Here is a 23,148-nt window from a genome sequence, read left to right as displayed (position 1 = left end):
AGGATTTGTCCTTATCCCACTAATAAAAACATGTCAACCCTCAAGACAAAACAGCAGCAAATCTCTCCTGAGCAGCCAACAAGTCCATTCCAGCCTGTGGGCATCAGCACATCTTCCTAACCGCTTGAGCAGCCCTGTTATTTCTGTAACGAGATCTGTCAGAAACTGAATCTCCCAAGCAATGAGTCAGACACTGCACCCATCAGACCATTTTAAAAAGCATCAGAAATCTGCCCAGAAATAGAAGGGAGGGGGTGGAATTTTTAACTCAGGCAGGCAAAACCCAACCCCAAATCTCTAACTACAGGGCTCTGATTTGACAAGCACCTTACCAAGGCAGATGTCACCAGGCACCGGTGGGATCCCTGAGCCAGGGATGCTTCGGGCACCAGCACAAGTATTTCAGATACACCTATTGGGCTTTATCAGTTTCAAGATCTAGAGCCCAACTAATCTTTACTATACACAGCCGAAATACCCACTTAAGCTCCAACCATTTCAGGTATGTTGAGCTTTAACAGCTGCTGAAAACCAGTGTTCAGTGTCCAAGCTTTGATTCAGTCCACCAGCTACATCGGTGGGGTTTTACTTACAAACTGTTCCCTGGAAGAGCTCTGGATATTAGAGGTGCACAACTGCTGCCCTGCCGGGGCTTTGAAGGCACCAAAAACAGCCTTACAACTTCTTGGGAACAGATCTCTAGAGCTTTCAACCTCAAGCCTTCCAATTTTTAAAGCAAAAGTTCAAATTCAAATGAATTTCTGCTTTGAATTATTCGGCTACCTCAAACTTGCGCACTTCTAACACACCCAGCAGTAGATAGCATTTCATTTGGACAGAGCACCTGAAGGACACCTGACCTTCCCAAGCCCATATTGGGAGGGATGAGGGAAGCCTCAAAGATAATGTAACATAAAAAAATTCCCAAGCAAAGTATTTTGTACCTACAGGCAGGTGATTGAGGCACATCATTTCCCCAAGAGGACGGGAGCGCATTCAGGCTGCTGCGGCCCCTCCAAATACGCTCCGCGCAGCCACTGCAGAGCTCAGGAACTGATTATATTCTCCGGTTTAACTGTCACCAAGCTGCAGGCACTTGCAGAGCTGGCAAGAGCCAGCTAATCTCATTTCTGCTCTAATCCAGCACCTCTAAGAGCAAGCACTCTTTCAGCCCCAGTGCAGAGTGCCCAGAGGCATCAACTGCTCAGTGTCCTGTATGTCCCTAGAGGCACTTTTAGGGTGGGAGGGAAGCCACAAAAAGCCTGTTGCTTTCTAAAAGCAAAAGAGAATAAAGCACCAGGCCTGGATAATAAAGTTATTACTTCTCCTCCTGCCTTGCTGCCTTCTTAGAATCCTAGTTTCATGCCCAAAACAGCTTTCCCAGCAACATCTAGGGAATGAGGGTGGCTCAGGAGCAGTTCTGCCAGCAACGGTTCAGACACCACAGGGAAGAAGTTCTTAGTTCACACTGCTGTGCTTCAGGCAAAAGATTAGAACCGGTTATTACAGGAGGTGGTTACACAAAGGGTGCACACATGTTTAGGAAAAACAAGAATATGATGAGTTCCACTCATGACTTGAAAATTATATGTTGCACTTCTGGCTTCCTCAATGATAAATTAAAAACTGCAAATATTTCAGGTGTTTTAATCATCTGAGTACTTACTTTAGAGGTTAAAGATGCTAATGAGGCAACAGAAGTTCTCCCAAGGCAAGTAGTGATTAGCTCAAAATATGGCCAGGCCAAGCTTCAAAAAAAGCCTTCACATGGTGCAGTCTAATTATTATTGTTATTTTTAAAGAGAATATATTTAGGTCTTGCACAAAGTTATAAATACTAAGAACAAACCAGTTTTAGCTAGACAGATTCAGCATGCTTTATCCTCACAGATGAGGGAAGAGAAATCCTGAGGATGCTTCTCCCTCAGTCATCTACTTGCAGTGTGCTACATTTCTTGCCCCACACTTAATTCTCCTCCTCCTCCGTTCCCTTGCCCCACAGCCACTAACAGCAAGCACCACTGACCCATGCTCTGGCTCCTCGATAGGGTCCGTGAACTCCGAATGCACTGCGGAATCGATGGCACTGTCTGTTTCGACTTCGTCGTGCATCTCGTGATGTACTAGTGTGCTGGTGTCTTCATCCGTGAAGGTTTCACATTCGCTGTACGTGCTCTCTGAGCCCATGTAAGCGCTGTCAGTCACCTCATTTGCCTGTTATAAAACACAAGAGGGGAAAAAAACCCACCCCATGAGACATTAGCTACTCAGGTTCACTGCAAAGCAGGACAAAGCATGCATGGGGCAGTTCATTACTGCTGCATTTCATTTCTAAGCACAGAAACCCAAGCTCCTAATAACACCATGAGCTGTACGCCGTGCCCAGGATGCTCTTCTGTCTCCATTTACATGGAACGGCTGCCCGCTCCATGGCTAGCCGAAAACCACCGTGGCTTTGCGGTGCTCTTGGGCTTCCTGACGTGCTTTGTCGCCTGCAGACCGCGTATGCTTTGAAACATCAGTATTTGGAAAGCCGACTGTAGAAATAAAGATATACTGAATAAGGCTCGGATAGAGATTTTGTCAAGAGCAAGTATGGATTTGTCAAGTCCAGGAGCGATTACCCGCTGCTCGGTCAGCAGTTCTAGGCACAATTTATTTCATCTGCTCCATGTTAAGAGGACAAAGTTACTAATCTGTATTCTCTACCAGGACCACCATTCAGAGCTATCTTTTAGCTCTTAAAGCACTTCTTTCTTCCTACAGTAATGTGAGGACAACACCCATCCCTCAACAGAAAAACAGCTGGTTTATAAATCATTATTACAACATCTAATTTGCAAGGACTGCGTTGCGAGCCTATGTCTTCAGAACACCTGAATGATGACACGTCAGCTGGAACAGCATCTCAGATATTTCCCACTACATCACTAACATCTGTTACCTGCACCACGGCAGCAGGGTCTAGGGAGGAAGCACAGGTTGGTTTTTAAGACCCTGTGCCAGAAGAGCTGGGTTTTCCTCCCCATTTTGCCATTGCCTGAGACCCTTCAGCAAGTCGCTTATCTTCAGTATTGCCCGTTTTTCCTTACACATGATAGGGATGGTCCTCTCTGAACACACACTGTGCCCAGAAGCGTTCAGATATTAGGAAGAGAGCTGTGGGACCTACTAAAAGAGACACTCTCCTAAAGCAAAAGCTTATGGTAGCGATAAAAGCAACAATTCATTTCCCAGCATTTATGAGATTTCCCCGGGGCACCTCAGCCTGCTCAGAACAAATTAACCATTTCTGTCTCTGGGATCTCAATCATTTTGGGATCAGTCAATCCCAGTGCTGAGCTCCAGCTGGTCACCCATCACCAGAGTGGTCCTGTATACGCAGCAGGGCGAGGGCGGAGGGATGGGAGCCCTCCTGCCTGACCGTACCAGTGGAGATGCGACTCAAGCCCACAGCAGCACAGGAGTTGGCACAAGGCCAGCTCCAGCCGGAGCAAGGGAAGGTGGGCCTGGCCCAAGTGCAGACTGCACGAGAAGGAGTAAGATAAAGCATCCAGGTCTCCTTGCAGCTGAGCATCCTGGCAAAGGCAGGCCATCGCTTACTCACAAAAGAAAAATCAAAATTTCTTGGGGCAAAGAACCAGCAGGCAAGCAAAGGCTGGAGATCCTGAAGGCTGCACACAAGCACGTACTGGAGGACATCTCACACGTGATACGTGCCAGGATCCCTTCCAAAGGCTCTTGTTGTTGCAACCAACATACCAGGCACCCCTCCGAGCCTGAGGTCATTTTTTGAGCAGACCTTGAAATAAAAAGACACCCATAAAAAGCCATCTGCTTCATCTGAAGCAGAGTTCCTCCAATTGGGTCAAACCTGCTCTGTAGAGATTTCCCTCTGAGATTTCTCAAAGTCCTGCATTACTGAAGACCAGCAATTGGAAAGAAAACACACAGGGGCAAAGAATAAAAGATTACATTAATAGCTGTTGATTCAAGGTAGGCTATGTCTATGGCAGGATGGAATAGTCCTGCCCATCACTGCAGCTACTGCCCTCTGGTGTAACAGCAGTTTAAGGTACATGCCATTTTTGTGTAGCAGGAAAGCACCAGACCAGAGACAAACATATTTCTGCCATTACCTTGATTAGACTTAGCAAACACAGCTGTTTCCAGCCTACACTGGGACAGCTCTGCAGAGGAGGCAAGGCCTGATTCTCTTCTCTTTCAGATAAAGACTTCACAAACCAAAGATCTGTCGCATTTTTCACCAGTGTAAACAGGCTTGAGATACAACCAAGGTCTCAATTTGTTTGCCATCCAGAAGTCTGAGACTCAGTGGGGGGGGGGGGGGGGGGGGGAACCCACACAACCCTCAATCCTCCTACCAGCACCACTTTCTACACACATGCTCTCCAAAAAATATTTGGGATCATGTGCTTTACCTGCTGTATGCGGGTCCTCATCCAGACCACATTTCATTTGTACGGTGCATAATTACCAACTCCAGGTTAAGTTACAAGATGTGGTTACCACATACAAAGTCTTTTGCTGACTAATGATCTTTACCCACGATTTTTCAGACTGCCTCAACACGTATGAGGCCAAAAGGCTAACAAGAATTTATACAAGTGCTCTGAATAGAAAGATCTCCGCCCACAGTAGGCAGGTTTGGGATGGAGGGACAGCCAAATAAAATGCGTCAGTGAATTGTCTCTAGTGGAACAGGTAATTTCTACTGAGGTACATAGGAACTGTTCAATAGTGGTTCATATTCTACACATTCACTTTGTAGCAAAGCAAATGAGTTCAGCAGCTGGGGGATGGAGACTGGGTAACACACACATCAAGACCCTCTTTCTGAAGTTTTGCTCAGCTTTCACAGATCCATGTAGACCTACAGACATCAGCAACCCTGAAGCTAAACATTGTATTAATCTTTACAGGACCAGAGTCTAAAGCCACCATCAGGAGAAGAGAGGGTTGTGCAAGTGAGCTCTACTCAAGTAGAGAGATGCTGCTGCAGAGAATGGCCAGCAGCAATGTCAGGGAGAAAAGGGAGGAGGTGGCTTTCACTAGCCTTCAAAATAGAAGCAAAAGCCTCCCAAAAAAATCCACCTTCTTTAGAAAGTACAAGTCCAGCAAGACTACTTATATACCTAAAGTTAGGGACATGCTTAACTGCTTTATTGGATTTATGCTGCACTTCCTAGAAACACTGGTCAGGCTCTTAATGCTCGAGCAGAATGAGGACATGGAGATTTTGAACTGATGGCTTCACATCTCCTGGCTCACCAAAACACAGTTCCCAGGCTACTGCAGGAGGGACACACAAGGACGGCACGGTGGAGCGACTCCTCAGTGCTCCTCTATCATTGCACTCACACCAACGCTGAGCTGAGCACTGCTGCTCTCAAGCCTCCCGAAGAAGGCACGCTCGGATAATTCGGGTACTTTTCCAAGCTACTTGCAATGTAAGCCAAGTTTAGGAGAGGCCGGACTTCAGCATAACCAACAATGTTGTGTTGCAACACCAGTCCAGAACTGGTTATTCTTCGCTTTGCAGGGGGGAAAAAATCCCTCTCCAACATGCACCGCGCTTCCCCAGTGCTCGCGGAGCCGGTCTCGCGGGCCGCCGAGACGCCTGCCAGGCTGGTGCGGCTCTGCTGTGCAGGAGGCAAGAGCAACCCGATACGGGGGAGAGCGCGGGTCCAAGAGACAACCACGGTCAGCCACATCTGCAGAACTAACTGCCTCTTTTAAAGGGATACTTTTTGCCTGTTTTCACTGGATTGAAGAAAGGCTTTAAAGCCAAACTGGAAATAACTTTGCTCACAGACCCCAGAGTAAACTCTGGTGTTTTTTCAGGCAAAAGAGTCTCCCACTAGAAAAGCTTAAATTTAAGCAGACGTTGAAGTGTTGTAATGAGCATAAAAACTGCTATTGCAGATAGACCAAAACAAAAAAACCCAAAGCAACCACCCCCAAAGCCAAAAACAAAACCCCCAAAACAAAAAAAACAACAAACCAGGACCCCCCCCCCCAAAAAAGAAAACAAAAGAAAACAAAATCTCAACGTAAACTGGTTTAAAGACCCTCCTTCAGTTATCATTGCTGGCCCTCCCAGCACGAAGCACAATCAGAAGTGAAACAGCTCAGGGCTTCAGAACATCCCAGTGTCCTTCAACTAGATGATTTACCTATCAAATTGTTAAGAAACATCCTGTTGACAGAAAATATCAGCATGAACAGCCCAAACGAGGGAGCAAGCTTCCAAGCTAAAAGTAGTCACCAGAACCACTCATTAACTGTCCCCCTTCAGCCACATGGAGGACGTATGGTGATTTATTTTTTCCCCCTCTCCTTTTTAAGACGACCTGTAGCACAACTTAGCAAATTTTCTTCACATTTAGCACAGGAGAAAGTTTTCTTTTGCTTTTAAAGAGCCACTTCCCCCATGGCCTTTGTGGAGAACTAGAAGGGGGCACTAGAACAGCCGTTTGCTGTGACTTCAGTCGCAGTGTGCAATGACACAGCCAGGTAACAGGGAGACCGAGTTCCCCGGTCCTGGGACCCCCTCAGGGAAAACACCTCCACAGTACTTAACGAAGGTTAAATCTCACTAGTAAATGAGGTAGATTTGCCGATTTGTGGCTGGCCACTTGGCCAGCTGTGGTGGGCACTGGAAACCACATTACAGGAAAGCGTCTTCCTTTCTCCCATTTTCCCAGGTAATTGGGCAGCCTTGAACACCCAAGCCGGCAGCACACCATAAGGTCATCTGATCAAGTTCTCTTAAAAGTTACTCCTAGGAGCACTGACATTTCTGTCCCATAGTATAAAAGGAAAACCATATGCACAACACTGGGATTTAGGTTGCTTTTGCATAAATGTGATACCCTGCTCCTCCCTCAGACTGAACAGATAGTCTGAGCCATACAGTAGCATGCTGGACCTAACTTACTCTCTTTTAATACTAGCCTGGAAGAAATTTCAAATGCAAGAGCCCCATTAAAATTCAACCTACCCAGTCAATGAGTTATGGGGCAGCTGAAGCTTTAAACGGAGTCCTGAGCACAAGCATGGAGAACTTTGCTTTACATTTCGTTACAGATTAAATAACTAAACCTCAGAAAAAGATGCAAAAAAAGATAGGCAAACCAGTAGACTAAGGTAAGATATTACAAAGTGCCTGACCAAGCAAAATAAAGCAAAACCAAAAGCCTCTGCCCTGGGCAAAGGTGAAACCCACAGGTCTGCAGAAAGCTCTTTTTATGGCCTCGCATACACAGCTGATTTGTACGCTGACCATTTAAAACCCTCTGCCAGATCCTTCACTCAGCCAAGGTTGCCCTTCCATTAGCAGGCAGAAGGCAAGCACGTTTTTCAGATACGAATCACGATACGGCAGGTCATGCGATACACACTTCACAATTCCTTGAGTTTGGGACAGCCAGGCTGCACAGGCAACTCATCAATGCAACCGCCACGTTCACAACGGAGCAGTATCACCAGTATCGGGATATTTTAAGTTTTTAATCAAATAAAACATATCCTTAAATGCTTTAGAGTAAACCTCAGACCTTAAAACTGGGACACACACATATACGATGCTTCCACACACACCCCCCCCCCAACTAAAAGCAGAATCACGTTTAGACTGACTGAAGCATCATCAAGTCTTGAAACGGAGCTGGACAGGAGTGAAGTTAAAATACCACATCTTTCTAGAGGCCACAGAAGGGTTCAGTAGGGCTATCGGCAAGGACTCGTGCCTTTGCACGGAGAGCCTGACAGGCCATGGGCAACACTGCACATCACAGAGGTGCTGCTGGGCTCTGCCACCAGCTTCCAAGCAGCTGCACACAACCCCCGGGAGCAAACTCACCTTGTGGCAGTCTTAACCTGGGTGACAACAAGCACGTGCGCATGGGACATCAACTGTGATGGAGGGGAGGTGCTCTCTGCGCCCGAGTGGGATGCTCAGTCTCGCTCAAAGCCTCAGCCCAAGCACAGGCTCCAATGCCCTGGGACTTCCTCTCTGGGGACGGTGGCATCACTGGTTTCCTCCATATACAGCTCCTCCGCCCCACAACACCCCTGCCACGAGGGCTGTGTGCAGAGCGCACGCAGGGTCTCCTGCATTAGGATGCGTTTGCCAAGTATGTCTTCCATGAGAAAGCCAAAAAGAGCTCTTTGCTCTGCTGTGGGCTCTAACAGCCTCTACAAGACAAGTAATATTCTTAAAAGTTACTGAACTTGTGTTTCCTCATTTATTTTTTTTAAACCAGTGGCACAATGGTATCTAGTGCCTACTAAAACATACCTTCATTACACCCTGCACAGCCCCATCAAGCCCAAGGCTCTCACCTTTGAGCACCTGAGGGTCACACCACTTCCTACACAGTTATTTCCCCCAGGTCCGAGGACCTGCTTGAAGCAGAGAGTTTGCCACCTGGGCACACCTCTGCTTATTCAAAGATATTCAGGGAAATGTGGAGGATTTTAAAGCCTCGAAAGGTGAGTCACCTCGCTTCTGAAAGGAAACAGAGGAAATCGATGTCAGAAGTGACGTAATGTGGCCTGATAAAAAGGGTGAGCCAATCAAACACTTATAGAGGAAATACTGGTGGAGAAATCTCCTAGTTCAGACTTTTAATTACAAAAGTATTTTAGCAGGAAGAGAGGCAACAAGCCTGTTGGGAGTCATCTGCAATATGTGAGCAGGGACAAGCTGAGAGATCACAGTACTTTGTCACCGCTATCCAAGGGACTAGTCCAGAAGCCAGTGCAAACAGCACAGGGAGGGACCGCTCGAGGGCAGTTAAGAGATGAAATTCTGCAATGACATAAGGAGCTGGCACTTGACGTAACCCATACCCTTCCCCAAACAGAGGGAAGTTTAAGGGCCTCTCTCAAGATGGGGATGTATGAAGTCAGTAAGGCCAAGCACGCAAAACTTCTTGCCTTATCCTCCCACTGCTTTTCTTAGGGCACCCACCAGTTCTGCAGGCGTTTTGTTGGCTTTTAACCCCAGTTTTGAGAAGCAGTCTGTTGGTTTGGGTGCTGTGTCTGCATGGTTTGCAGCACAGATTCCCAGAGGGGTCAAATACCTGCTGTTCTTAGGCCCAACCAACTGTGGGCCTGGTGGCACTCACGGTAAATCACACCCGAGTCAAAATCAAATCTTAGTATTTGGTGCACTGTGGCATCCCAAAGTAGCACGGACAAAAGCTAAATCCTCAGGTTCAGCATCCTTATTGTGCAGGCAGAGGATTACTGCACACATTGTACACCTCACACCCTTGTGGAGCGTAGAGGCGCTCAGAAGAGCATTAAAAAAAATAAATCTTTCCTATACGACATACCAAAGCCACCCAGCTTTTGCAAGACTCTGAAACCAAGCAAGTGCTGTGAGAGACAGAAATGCATCCTCACCTGTCCAAAAGACACCACATATACTGAAGTGTGGGCCACGAAACACACACTGTACAGCCTCCAAGCTTGGAGGGCTGCACAGCCCTGCAAGCTTATGCCAGGATTTTAATTTGGGGAGAAGAAAAGCAGCATGTGATCAAGCATGCTTCTGCATTTTCAAGCATGTCCATGAGGGGGGGGAAAAAAAAAAAAAGCACTAAACATCCCAGGCTTGAGAGAGAATCTGCTTTACTGCCTTATCTGCAACAGACAGAAGCTTTAACCAGTTCTTGCACCAAGCGGAAGAGAACTCAGCACAGACCACGGACATGCTTCAACCTTGAAGGCCCCTGCCCTACAGGAGGAAAGTTCATGCTATGCTTAAGGCACAGCCTATGGAGAGACACCGGTGCTTGTGTTACCAGATACACCCAAATTCCCCTTTTCTGCTTGAGCTTTGGGAAGGCACGGCCTTGGAGAGGAGAAAAAAGCACAGCCGAAGTAGCAGCCAGTAGCGGAAGTTGTTTCCAGGAAGCGCTGTTCTGCAGAGCTGTTCCAAAAAGCCCCTGGTTCTGGGAGCCAGACTCGAAATCCTGAAGCACCGCTGTCCTTGACCGCAAACACTAGGAAGCTGCTGCCAGGAAAGGGGGTGCCGCGTCCTCCGTCGCGGCGGCAGCCCGGCCGGGCAGGCCCCGGGGCCGGCAGCACCGGCCTCCCGCAGCAGGCGTCCGCCCAGCCTCGTGGTGGGCTCGAGCTCCGGACAGGGTAGAGGGGAGGCGAGCCATGCCCATGGCTCCCCACGAGTCCGCGTTAATACAGTTGCCTCCGAATCCCTGAAACACCCCACGGCGCTGAGCCGTGCACAGCTCAGCCTCAAGTGCTGGCAGTCAGTCATGGAAAAGCAGAGACCCATCAGGCCACCGAGACCCCCCACCAGGGCCACCACCAGCAGCAGCAAGACACCAATCTCTGCCACTGTACATACAGGAAGAAGCAAATTTGGGCAACATACAGTTTTTCAGAGAAGCTAGAGAGTCCGTGCTCAGCCCAGGGTGAAGACAACTACTCACCTGCCACAACACGGTCCCTGGAGTTAGTCTCTGAACACAAACGTTGTAGGAGAACAAGTTTCAGGTCACCTGAAAAACCTGCCTGCAGAGGTGTCTAGGCTCCTACAGTCAGCAACACCCCCGAGGCTGGGCAACAGAACCCCCACGGTACTTGCCAAGGCAAAGCAAAAACAAACTAAAAACCTATCAGCCACAAACCCCACAAGACACCAGCTGCTCAGAGTGTCCTCAGCACCGCGGAAGAGCCTGCCAGGCACGGTCCCTTCTGCAGGAACTCCCCAAGAAAACGCACCCGCCTTGGAGCTGCGAAGGTACTGGCACATGCACACACGCTACCAAGCATTGGGAGGAAAGATGGTTTCTAGACCTGCTCCAAGAGACTCTGTAAGAAAACACGCCGCTCGGGCGGGCGGGCGCCCAGCCTCCCGTGCTGACGCTCCAGGGCTCAGCGCGGGCCCCAAGCCGGTCACCTGCCTCCTTCTAGAAATCTAGTCCTTTTTATTGTGTTTTAGCATGAAAAAAACACTCACCTGAGGACACATTGCCTCCTTGCCCAAGTGAAACCCAGCTCCGTCTACACACGCCCAGCTGGAGGTTCCCAGCTATTCCGCGGAGGGAGGAGGGAAGCAAAGTTCAGGAAGGATTCGGCACGGCTTTACTGACTAAGCGCAGGTCTCTAAACAGAGTTCCTTTTGTTCTTGACCTTCCAGCCTCCGCGATAACAATATGTGAGCTAACGCACACTTCCCTGCCGTGCGACTGCAACCGTCCTAGCTGCGCCGATAACAGATCCGAGTACTCCTTCAAACCCCCACGCGCCGACAGCCCGCTGCAAGGTGGGCGCCGTTTCTTTCTACGGGCAGCTCATCGCAAACAGGACAAGGGCACCGCTTCTTGCTGTGGAAGCACCCCGGGTCTATCCCGTTTTTTCTGAGTTTTTTTTTTTTTTTAAAGTATTAAATGACAACCCCCTTCCTTATAGCCATAAACAAAAAACAAAAACAAAAGAAAACAGAACTTGTCTTGCTCACTACGAGAAAATCAGGAGCACTTTTTTACTGATAAATGAGCAACATTTCAGTGACTCAGGCAGCAGTTTATGATATACATGATACCATTACTCTCAGAAGGGCTGGTGCTTCAGTAATCAGTGATAACCAAGTTTATCAACACATGAACTTCCACCCGCCTCTTCCCTGAACTCCGTTTTGCCCTCACCCAAGCAGTTGCTTCCTAAGCAAACACAAGCCCAGTCAGAGCCACTGACATTAAGTGATGCAAGAAGGGGAGGAAGCTCTTTGGGTCTTCAGGATTCTCCCCTTCCCCAAGGTATCCAGGATCCACTGGTGTAAAGAGAAAAGGCTTTCCAATGCAAGGTTTGTGATGCACCGCTCAGAAGTTTTGAGGGTTTTGTTTTTACGTATTTCCACATTCAGAATCACAATGATACTTGAAAAAGTAAAGTAAAAACAATAATAAAAAGGAAGACAGCATCTTTACCAGGTTCTCTTCATTTTAACCGCCTCTCAAGATCTCTTTCCTGGAGATTTTCCCCCGAGCCTCCCTTAGGGACAGGAATGTCTCAGCAGCATGTCACCCAGATACCTGTCCCCAAAAGAGCCAGGGATGAACCCTGAAGCGCGTGCTTGAAGCACTCTGGCTATGTCAACACTGAATGCACTAGGAGGTCTTCCAAGTTTGTCCTCTCACTCCCGGTATCGTTACTCTGACCAAGGAGAGCACCAACTTCATCTTTTGCAGCCAAATCACTCCTAGAATCGCCACCGCACCTAATCTGCGGGACCTGGCTAATCTGGAGGACCCGCAGTCAGATTAACACCCACAAAATAAGGATTTTCAGAAGCCGTTGGTTCACTGTCCTGCTCCCAGAAAGCTCACCATTTCTAGCAAAGTTTGTCCAACTGATCCTTAAAACCTCCTCCCTCCTCCTCTCCAAGCACCCGCTTAAACTCAAACTAGTGATTAGAGTCAGTCCTGATGTCTCACCTAACCCTCCCCACTGCAGTTCACACCACTGTTTCTTGCCTCATGCACAAGACATGAGAGAAGAATTTACTCCTTTCCTCTCCACAGAAACCCTTTACGTACTTTGAACTTTGGTTTCTCTTAGCTGTGGTCCTCTAGCATGAACAAACTTACTCCCTTCAATTACCTTCACAAATTATATTTTCTCAGTTTCTCTGCATTATTCTTGTTCTCCTCCAGGCCACATCCTTCCTGAAGCACAGGGTCCCAAACAGGACGTACGACTCCAGACATTCCAACAACACTGTGTGGAAGCGTCTTGCCCCTTGATAACCAGTTAACCTGCTGCGCATGGTCTAAAGCAGGCAAGGATTTCTGGTGATGAGCACGGCAAGAGGGTAGTTATGGTTTAACCCGAAGTTGTCTCCCAGCCTCTGTCCAGACTTAGTATGTAACTGTGAGCGGGTCACGGCCCCTTTCTTTTAACTTCTCTATTTGTGCTGCAAGACTTCGGGGAATTTCTACCAGAGCTGCACTATGCCCAGCACATGAGGAACCCAAAGTCAAAGAAAGGTGCAGTAAGGTTAATTAGCAAACACCCACACCTGCCTATTCTATTTTTCCAACTCTTACTGAGACAATTTTGCTTCCAAAAATTACTTGATCTGCTCAAAGCCATGCTCCACTTGATGCCTGCTATTACCCTGAGCCCTGTCTTGCTCTGTGTGCTGCAGACAAGTTCCCACTTTTCTTGGTCCCACGCGCTGTGCTCTGAGTTAAAGATAAGGCTTCAAGGTCTTCATTTTCCAAATTCTTTTCAGCCTGTTTTATGCAAGGCAAACACTCCAGCAGCTGGGATCTTTCCCAACCAGCAAAGAACATTTCTCTTACCATAATCCTGAACTAGAGTCCTGCTTCAGAGAGACACTCTAACCCAATTTACCTGCTTCCCATCCTCTCCTCTAAGCACTACTGAGGTCTAGACAAGGTGTGAATTTCCTTGGCATTTTCTTTTTTTTGCTACAAAGTTATCAACACAGACTGATTTTGAAGTCCAAATCCAGCAGTTCTTTTTAAATTTAATTACCATGTTTTCTTGTAACTAATCAATAAAGATTATGCATAGACTTTTAAAATATGTATTGTTCTTTCAAAGCAAATCCTTTGCAAAGTCTGAGCTAGGGAGGCAGCTAGGGGAGAGGGAGCCAGGAAAGTTAATTAGAGGAGCAGGGAGGCTAAGAGCTCCCTTCTCGCGCTAACTCACACTGCTTCTCAGCAGCGCCGTTTCCTTATTTGCCGAGAAAACGTGCTCCGCACGCGTGAACAGTGCTGCCGGCTTCCCCAGCTTCTCCTCGCGGAGGAGCAGGGAGGCTTCGGGGCTAGCGTCCGGGGCTTCTGAACAGAAGCCTGCCGAGGCTGATCATTCCGGCCGGCCGAACGGCATCGGTAAGAGGAAGTAAAGTGGTTAAAGACTTACAAACTCCATCTCAAGAACACCACGAGCTCTCCCGATAGCAGAAAGAGGACGGGATTTCCAAGTGCACAGTGTAAAGAAAAAAAATTCCCCTCGCCAAGACAGGAACTAAGGCTGCAAAAGGAGGGTAAGCTGCGCTTTGTAGGGTGGAGAGAGATGTTTGAAATAAAGCCATATTATGAAAAACAGGAAAAAAATCAACAGGATTCATCAAAAAGCCAGGAACTTCTAAAAGGGAGAATTGCACCGAGGATTTCCTGCTGCCTGAGCTGAGGGGTTGAGAGGTGCAGTCTTCACACACACCATTTAATTCCACAGTCGCATCACTACCGTTGCTGGAAGCACTACAGCAAAGCCAGCGTGATGGAGACTTGCAGACTTTCATACCTGTGTTAGGGGATCATCAGGCGAGAGCCCACAAAGGCCCCAGCAGAGCTGGCAAGCTGCAGAGCTTAGCCCCAAGCCTCTGTGGGGGTGCTGCGGGGGCCCTGCAGGTTGTGCAGGGCAGGTAGGCTGTTATGAGCTGCACGGCTTAAGCTTGGCTTTGCAGCCCCCTCTCGCATGCAGCTCCGCCAGCAGCAGTGCTGTGGAGAGGCAAGGGAGGAACAAATCTCATGCGAATTGCTGAAAATTGCAAAGCGGGCCCACAGCAGAGGAAGAACACCCGCACCCCAAATGCGATCTGTTGTCCCCGCACATTGCTCTGTGCTGCAATGAAAGCGAAATAGTTTCTAGGCGAGTCTGCAAAGAGGGCTCCGAAGGTCCGCCGCGCTCCTAGGAGGAGAGACGGGGGTCTACGGTGGAAGCGTACAACCACTCCACCAACAGCCCATCGCCAGACGCAAGCCAAGAGCAGCGACAGCTGACGGCTCTGGAGAGCTGCTCTTGCACACCGAAGCCGCGACACGCCGCACGCTCTCAGCGGCAGGTTCTGCGTCACAGACGCGCAGTGGATTCGAACTGCCTCGGTCACCAGATTTTGCCCTTTGTTAAATTACTCCACACGAAGAGAAATCCCAGCGTTAACAGACGTAACGGTTCTTTCAGCCAGGCCAGCTGCACGGCGCCTTCTGGGCAGCCGGGCTGGGAGGGGGTACCCGGCACCCTCCTCCCGAAACGCAAACCGCAGAGACGGGGACCCCGCCAACGACAGCTTTGCTCCCCGATCCGCTCGTACGGCGCCGCGGGGCTTGCTGCTGCTGCACCCGCAGCCGGAGGACCGAGGCGGCTGGGCGAGCGCTGCCGGGGGCCCGCTGCACGCCCGCTCGGCGCCGTTGCTCTAGGCAAGCGAGGTGCCCCCCTCGCAGCCGCGCAGGGCTCGGCGCCGCGGTTTCCTCGCTGCCGCCGAGACCGCGGCGACCGCCCAGCAGACGGCAACCGCCCCGCGCGAGGTGTGCACCACCCGCACGGCGCCGCGAGCCTCGCGCCCGCCCGGGGGGGCCGCGCTGCTCGCCCCTCGCCTTCGCGGCTTTCGGCTCCCCCATCTGCAGATCTCGGAAAGGGCCTCGAGTCTTGCTGTGCTCTTTCTGACCCAAAGCATGAGCTCTCACGGCAAAAATCGGCATTTGTACTATTTATTGTGCTCCTGACCAGCTCTTACAGAGCACAGACGTGCACTGGCTCTGCCTTTCCTCTGGTCCACCTAGGTCTAAACACACCCATTCCCACTCCCAGCGAAACTCCGGCAGCACACCCAATTTTTGTGGTTTGCTTTTGTTTTGGGAGTGTCAGCTTTCCTGGTCTGCATCACTTAAACAGGCTCATCTACCCCCAGGAGAGAGGGCAGATCGGGCAGAGTGTCTCTGGCTGTGGGGAAGGCACAGCAGGCATCCAGAGAGCAAACTCCAAATTCCCCCTCCCCCCCCCCCCCATTCCCCTGGGCAACGCAGACAAGCCCATGTACCTCAGGACTGAGGCAGAGCACAGCTTCACACTCCTCAGCTCGCAAGGGAGGCGAGGATAACTCCTACCTTCCCATCAGTCAGCAGCAAAATTGCAGCAGCCCAGCCTGTGTGTAAAACGGACACAGACTTGGGTGTCTGGACAGACAGACTCCAAGCTCCGTTTACATAGCTTTCGAATGCACAAAGTTGGCAGGCTAGCCAAATCTGCAGTAATTATTTTTGGGTAACGTTTCCCCGCAGGAGGAAGATGCAGGAAGCTCGTCACCCTGCACCCCTGTAGCCGCCACACACCTTCTGCCTGGGGTCAGGGCACCGACTGGGACTGCAAGCGGGCACGTAACCCTCTGGCCGAGCGAGGCACTGCTGCCCTGGAACCGGGGGGGGCAGGGGCGTGACATTCATCCTGCATGTGTGGCATGGAGCACTGGGGACTGGAATGAGCCACCTGCAAGCACAGCTCCTGCCACATGCAAAGCCATGTGGCTGCAGGAACGCAGGCTCCTGCATTTCTGATCCCCTTCAAGCAGTGTCTCAGCTGAGCTACACCAGAAATCCTCTTCGAAAACAGTTTAGCAGTCAAGGCATGTCTGCCAAACATACTTCGCAATGTGCAGTGAGAGCCAGGTGCTCTGCGCTCCCCTTGCACATGCACCTTTGACTCTTCCTACCTGCCTCCACGCTGCCCCAAGGGCCCATGCAGCACCAGGGCAGAGACTTGGGGGTAAGCTCTTCTCTGAAATTTGCCAACTCTGCTGAAGACTTCACCTAATTACAGAAAGATCAAGCCCCACCTGAATATGAAATAAAAACACTGCACTCTCCACCACATCAGCTTTTACCTACCATCTCTCCCTCTTTCCTATACCAAGTTTGTCTCTTCCCAAGCTGAGATGATCGCATTCATGGCTGAATTGCAGAAGTATCTGACACTACAAAGGTCCTTGCGAGAAGTGTCAAAGTTCAGACCTTGCTCCCTTCAAGAGGCTTTTTGCCCTTGCTGGATAGGAGTGCTGGTTCTTCTCTCTGCAGATGAAACACGCACTGAAAGACACCAGCACTGGGTGTTTGGGGTTCTCCTCAGATGTTCAGCTTTCTCTGATGACAACTACCAGAATGAAGAGGGGATGAGTCACCAAAGCAGCCTTATCAACAAAGGGAAGACATTTTCATTTAGACTGCTTAAAGCACTTGTTTACACTTGTTTGAACAAACATTTAGGAGAAAAGCTCTCTGTCCAGGCTTCAACACCTCAAAGAGTTGAGCACTCAACTTAGGGGCCTTTTGTGCCGTTTATGGGAGACTAGAGCAGATACCCCAGACAGAGTTACCACGATTACTCTGACCATCACAGCACCACAAAGATCAGCATCAGTCCTCCAGGTCACCTTTAAAACACCTTCTGATATTGCATTACCAGGACCCAACAGGAAGAAAGCTAGCTGTGCTCCTTAGCCCTGGACCCTGCCAAAGCAAGAGGGGCTCATCTGCTGTCTAAGAGCCCACCAGCTATGCTCTGAAGGCTTAAAACAAAGTAGTCATCTTAAAAAGGCAGTTTAGCTGCCTGGCAGTCCAACAGTAGTGGCAAATTTTAGAGTTGCATGCTTGCTGTGCACCATATTTCCAAAAGGGGGACAGTTGAGAACACAAAATGCTTTTTGGTGGAGTGGGACGGGAGGTCTACTCGGCAGAAAGGCAATGCCTTCACTTCGGGGGAAGAGATTTTCCCCTCTTCTCTTCCAGGTGAATCCAGGCCAGGCAGAGTATTTCTTGGGAAAGGCCATTTGTGTTGTGTGCTGCCTTATGGCTTCCAGAGCATCCCCCTCCTGCACATAACCTAAGGATAGCCTGCCAGACTCCTCCGCTGGCTAGCAGTTCAGCAAGGCCGGGCAGCTCAGCGTGCAGGCAAAACACACTCGTTTGCGGCTCCCAGCAGGTTGCTCCATACCAGGACTTCCCGTGCTCCACCTCTCTGAAACAACTCAAGATTTCCAAGGTACAACACTACAGGACGTATGGAAGAAAATGCACATTGGGAGCTCACTGCTCAGCTAAACAAGAACAAAAAACCCACACGCCCCAAGGCGCCAATTTATTTTTACTCTCACAATGCTGAGCGGTATTTCTCGATCATGTTCTCATTTGCTGAATCTCTATGAAATCCTTGCAGGCTGGAAATTATTTTGAATCATGTATCCAGGACAACAAGGGTAATTCTTACCCGGCATATTAAACATACATAGGCACCAACAGAGCTCTGATGCTTTGAAGATTACCTGGAGTTCAGTATAAGAACCCATTTACATCTTTCTGAAAAGGAGACTTCAGGATTCATCGCCTTCTTTCTCTGGTTCATCTTGCTGTTTCAAGAGATCAGTGGCCCACTGGCAGTGGCCCAGCAGGGCGCACACCCCTCCGGTGGGTACTCCTTCCCAGAATAGCTCGCAACACTGTCAGAACTCATCTATGTTAAATGAGCCCTTAGAAATAGCCCTGCTCCAAGTCTCGGAGACGAGCACCCCTGACACAGGTCCGAGGAGCAAGAAGCTAAGGCCCTCACTGGAACAAGCACCATGACTCAGTCCACCAGCCTCTAACCCGCTCAGTCCAGCCATTAGAAAGTACATTTATAACCTTTTACAGTACAGAAGGAGGAATATGAAAGCACACTTCCCTTCCTAGCCTCCCTCCTATGGGGCTATTACTGGCTTTCATAAGCCATTTTTCCAAGAACAGTGACATTTGCGAGCTTTATTAGAATACTCAGATGGAACAAAAATAAAAGACAGCAGAACTCATTTTACCCTCTCCTGCTGTAGACAAAGACAGCTATGGCAGTTCAGCCTCCAGAAAAACGATGTGAGATTCAACATGCCTAGAAAGCCTTCTGGTGGAAGAACCCAGCATCACAGAGCTATCAAGGCCACGTTCGTTTGAGTTCTCCTAAGGGACTAAGTGACCTGCTCAGGGTGACAGTGCAAGTCCGTTGACTTGCTGAAGAACAGGAGCCAGTAAACTGGCTCAACAGAAACTCTGCAACTGGCTGGGAAGTGTGACGGCGTGGTCTGTTGTCAAACATAAGCCACCCAAGCGGGAGCTTCAAGTCATCCCATGTGATGGGCCTGTGCTTCTCGCTGATATGGGGAAGACAAGTTGCCCAACACCCAGTTTATCACTAGGAAACTCAAAAGAATAGTTTTAGCCTTTTATCAAAAAGTCACAAGACCAAGATAACAAATTACAGGCTACTAATTATTTATATAAAAAAGCATATATATTTACATGTAAATACAAGCAGAGTAGCTGGGAAGACAGGGAGTCCCTTTGCAAGTAAAGATCTGTATGATTAAAAAAAAAGAGTCCAGGGTATCATGACACAAGAATCAGATACCTAAAGAGAAAATTGAAAAAAGAAAAAAGAAAGGACCCAGCGGGCCCTTTGCTCTGAAGGTAATTGCAGCAGCCTTCGGCTCCAGACTGCAAGACACAGAGCAGGAACAAACAGCAAAAGCCCCAAATTACAGACAACAAGCAGGTCAGTGTAACAGCAGCCTCCTTCCTAGCTGGGAGAACAGATAAAGGACACACATTGCAATATGTTCCTGTGCTAAGGAATCCAGAAGGCAACTGAGAGATAGAGGCCACGCTCTTCGTTTTGTTCAACACCCCCCCCCAAAAAAAACAGAAAACAACAACAAAAAACAAACAAAAAACCCAGTATGTCAATTAAGTGTTCTTCATCAACCCTGAGAATGAAGAAGAAATCCACATTTTGCCCTCTGCTCTGCCTTTTACTGGCAGAACAGCAGCGAGCACCAGTGCCTGACGGCTTCACTGGCCTTTGAGGCCAGCTCCCAGCTGGTACAGCTCAAACTTGGGCTCACGCTCCTCAGTCTCTGAAACCCCAGCGCCAAGACGCACCCAACAGCAGCAGGCACCTCTCCCACATCGCTAGCATTCCACCACAGAGAGGATCTCCTCCTTTCAGCCAGGGCACCACGCTCTGGCATCCTGCAAGACCAGAGAGCATTAGCACTGAATGGATTTTTGTTTTAACACCAGTTTTAACTCAAACAGCATGAAATGCTTGCTGCAAGTTCTCTGGTCCATTCACCCAGGGATCAAAAAAATTTGCCTTTCGATGGGTTGAGCATCCCGAGCCCTGTCACAGCAAACGCTCTTCTCTACCGGCCATACCCTCCGCATTCAAGCCTCACTACATACAGCTAGCACTCGTGGGTATTTACAGCACTCAATACTTGCCTCAAACGTGACAAAGTCATCAAACTCATCAGGACAGGTCGAGGCTTCCTCCTCAGGGGTATATCCCATATCATACAACTGGCTGTCAGGATCTGCAGAGGAAAATGAAAAAGAAAGAATCACCAAAAGGAAACCTATACCCTCAAATAAAGGGCAACCTTGGGAGCCAAGGAAGCAGAAGAACAAGAACCGCCTTTTGCACGCACCAGTGCCTTCAGCTTTCAGAAAGGACCTCGGTTTCCAGGCATCCCAACATGACCAAGGTAGAGAGGCAATTCAGGTGCTGTTCCCTGGCAGAGGTCCAAGGAGTCCCTTTCCAGCTCAGATAGGGAAGAATCCAGGTGCTAGCCCTATCTTCTCACCATGCACTGGCCCTGCCATGGTCTCCGTTTCTTTTCCCGATTCCTTCCCTACCGCTATTCTCCTGCATCCTCTTATTCTTCTCCCAGAAGGCTTTAATTCTGCTGTGGGCAGGGAATACATTAGTTCTGTGTGCGACAGCCAACTACCATGGGAACAGTAGAGAAAGCAGGCTGCACTGAAGCTTTTATCGTTCACTGTTCCTCCTGCGACCAGCCGCATCAGGAGGAGAGGAAGATAGGAGGCTTTCAAGGAGACTTCTTAAAAAATTACCCCTCCTGCCCCCAAACACTCATCCGCAGCGGAGCAGAGCACAATTTCTCCAAGCCCATACGCTGAGGAAGCGAGTGTAAATTCCCCAGGCTCCCTCAAGCAATGGCTAATGCCCGATCCAGCACACGACCTAGATCACAGCCTGGAAACACCAAATCAAGATCAGATGCTGTAGTCCCAAAATAAATAGCAGGCTCAAAACCGCATGCCTTGGAGCTGCATACATTGCGGCACTAGGTCTGTCTGATGTAGATAAACTTGGCCAGGCAGAGGGAGTCATTATGTCAGTGCTCCCAGGGAAGCTCTGCAACCGCGCAGGATTTTGGGAGGGACAGGCTTTCCTTTTACGGCTGATAGGGGCAGATGATGAGAGAAGAGCTACAAAGCACAGTCTGCTTTCAGCGTCCGTCAGGCTAGTGGTTTCCCAGCAGGCTGGCAAGGCAGCCAATTCAAAGTGCTTCTAGGCTGGAGTCCAAATCAAAGGGGCACATAAGTCACATTAAGCTTTGCTGCAGTGGAGCAGCCCAGCCACCCAGATGGGATCAGACATAAGCACTTCCAAAGGGCATATTCCATATATAGTCACAGTGAGGCCTCAGAACCTCTCCCGCTTCAAGTCCATCTCCAAAAATCAAGGAGGACCATTTTTCATTAATGGATCTACATGGTTAGTATGAACTCAAGTGATTAGGGCACAGGACAGAGCAAGAAGGCAGGCTTGCAGTGACATTCCCCCCCACCCCCCCACCCCCAAAAACATCACAACCACCAACACACACCATCCCCGAATACCCTCCTCAGTGCTTCTTGCAGCTAGCCATTAAATGCAAACACAGTCAAGGCTCCAGGAGATGCTGAAGCCACCTACTTGATGGATACCTCCAGTCCAGGCTACGGGCTGTAAAGCTGTGGGAACGGGGCGAAGACAAACAGATGGCATTCTCGGAAATGACACCTTCCCTGACCTAGATATGCGGCTCTCGGTGGCGAGATGATAAATCAGAACCAGGAATAAGCGGAATTGCTTTTCCAGAAGCTGGTGTATGACAACATGCTCTACAGCAAGCACATGGTGGGGTCATAGCTTCAGTGAATGAAAGGTGCTCTTGTTCGCAATTTGTGATTTCAATATCCCCACTGCTTCCCTCGGTCACAGCACTGGGCAAGCAGTGCTGCTATGAGCTGTTTTTCCAACTGTGGGGGTCTTTTGGCTTGTAACCCTGAGCAAGGCAGTGAGACCATGCGTGGAAAAGCCGGTGCACAAGCACACCATTGAAGGTAAGCAAACCTTGGACCACCTCCCCCACTAACAGTTTGAGCATGTTAAGTATCTTAAGACTGCATTCTCCCTCCCCACAAACATTACTCCATCCTGACCTCCTCCGCTCCACCCCATGGTCTGAGCTGCTGGGCTTTGCCTAGAGTGACATCTACTCAACCAGGCTGGACAGAGCATGCTGCAGCCTGCAATTGAAAGGAGTCTTGCCATTAATGGTTCCAGTCGCTATTCTGACATTAGAGAGCCTAGGACAGGGACCTGTCGGCTGCAAAGCTGCAGGAACAGCTGAGAGTCACACTCAGAGGAGCCTCTCCCTACTTCTTTGGGAAAATTCAATAGACAATCTATGCCACATCCCCAGAACAGACAGGACAACTGCACCTCTTAAACTAGACCGTGCCGCACAGGTGATGGCCGCCTCTAAGCGGAGAACTAATGTGCTCCAGTAATGGGAACATCCAAATGATGTTTGGAGGTGCCAGTTGGATCAGCTGACAGGGGCCCACTCTGCACGTGCTGCTCCTGTGCCCTGGCCAGGGCACTGCCCCTCGGGGTTCCCAGGTCGCCGTTCTGCTCTCCGCGCACGTCTGCAGCCTCAGAGCAGTACAAGGACTTATTCTTCAGCACAGTTAGCAGTTGAATGGTTGAGCTGAGTGGCGAGACTCGAGCCAACCAGCTGGGTGCTGGGTGGCTGCCAGGGGCACTTGTTATCTGATCTAGCATCTCCCCCTGCAGGGCCAGGCAACTCAGACGCAGTCTTACTGGTATCCACCCTGCAAGACCATTTCCAGTGCTACTGGTGGCAACACCACGGCAGCTCCAGGAAATGTCAGAGCACTCTGAAGGCAGAAGGAGCCAGGCATGGGGCTGCTCCCTTCTGCCTGTTCCCCCTGCCAAAAAAAACGACACACAGAAGGGTCCTGATTTTCTACAGACACAGATAAAGCTATTTATTCAGCTCATTCCTTCCAAAGGGAGCTGCAAAGGGAGGATTTTCCATCAAGCAAAGGCTTCCAGTTCCTTTTGGAAGCTGAGGTAGAAAGCTGTGGGCAGCCAACACAAGCAGCTCACCGCTACTGCCCGACAGCAACTGTCTCTATTATAATTCTGCCTAAATCAAGTGTTTCC

The 23,148-nt window shown here is 49.5% G+C and overlaps 1 protein-coding gene across 3 annotated transcripts in view; it reads right to left on the bottom strand.

Moving 5' to 3' along the window:
- The window catches only part of RAB11FIP3 (RAB11 family interacting protein 3), a 91,763-nt gene that overhangs the window by 28,581 nt on the left and 40,034 nt on the right, over window positions 1-23,148 (bottom strand). For all 3 annotated transcript variants that reach the window (XM_067306428.1, XM_067306429.1, XM_013961684.2), the window contains 2 exons: window positions 20,109-20,200; window positions 2,027-2,214 (listed from right to left, as the gene is read on the bottom strand). In XM_067306428.1, coding sequence (XP_067162529.1) covers window positions 2,027-2,214; window positions 20,109-20,177 — 257 coding nt within the window. In that variant the 5' untranslated portion in view covers window positions 20,178-20,200. The remainder of the gene's footprint in view (window positions 1-2,026; window positions 2,215-20,108; window positions 20,201-23,148) is intronic.

The sequence above is a fragment of the Apteryx mantelli genome, chromosome 16, assembly GCF_036417845.1.
Source record: "Apteryx mantelli isolate bAptMan1 chromosome 16, bAptMan1.hap1, whole genome shotgun sequence".
NCBI lineage: Eukaryota > Metazoa > Chordata > Aves > Apterygiformes > Apterygidae > Apteryx > Apteryx mantelli.
This window is presented reverse-complemented; position numbering and strand designations above follow the sequence as displayed.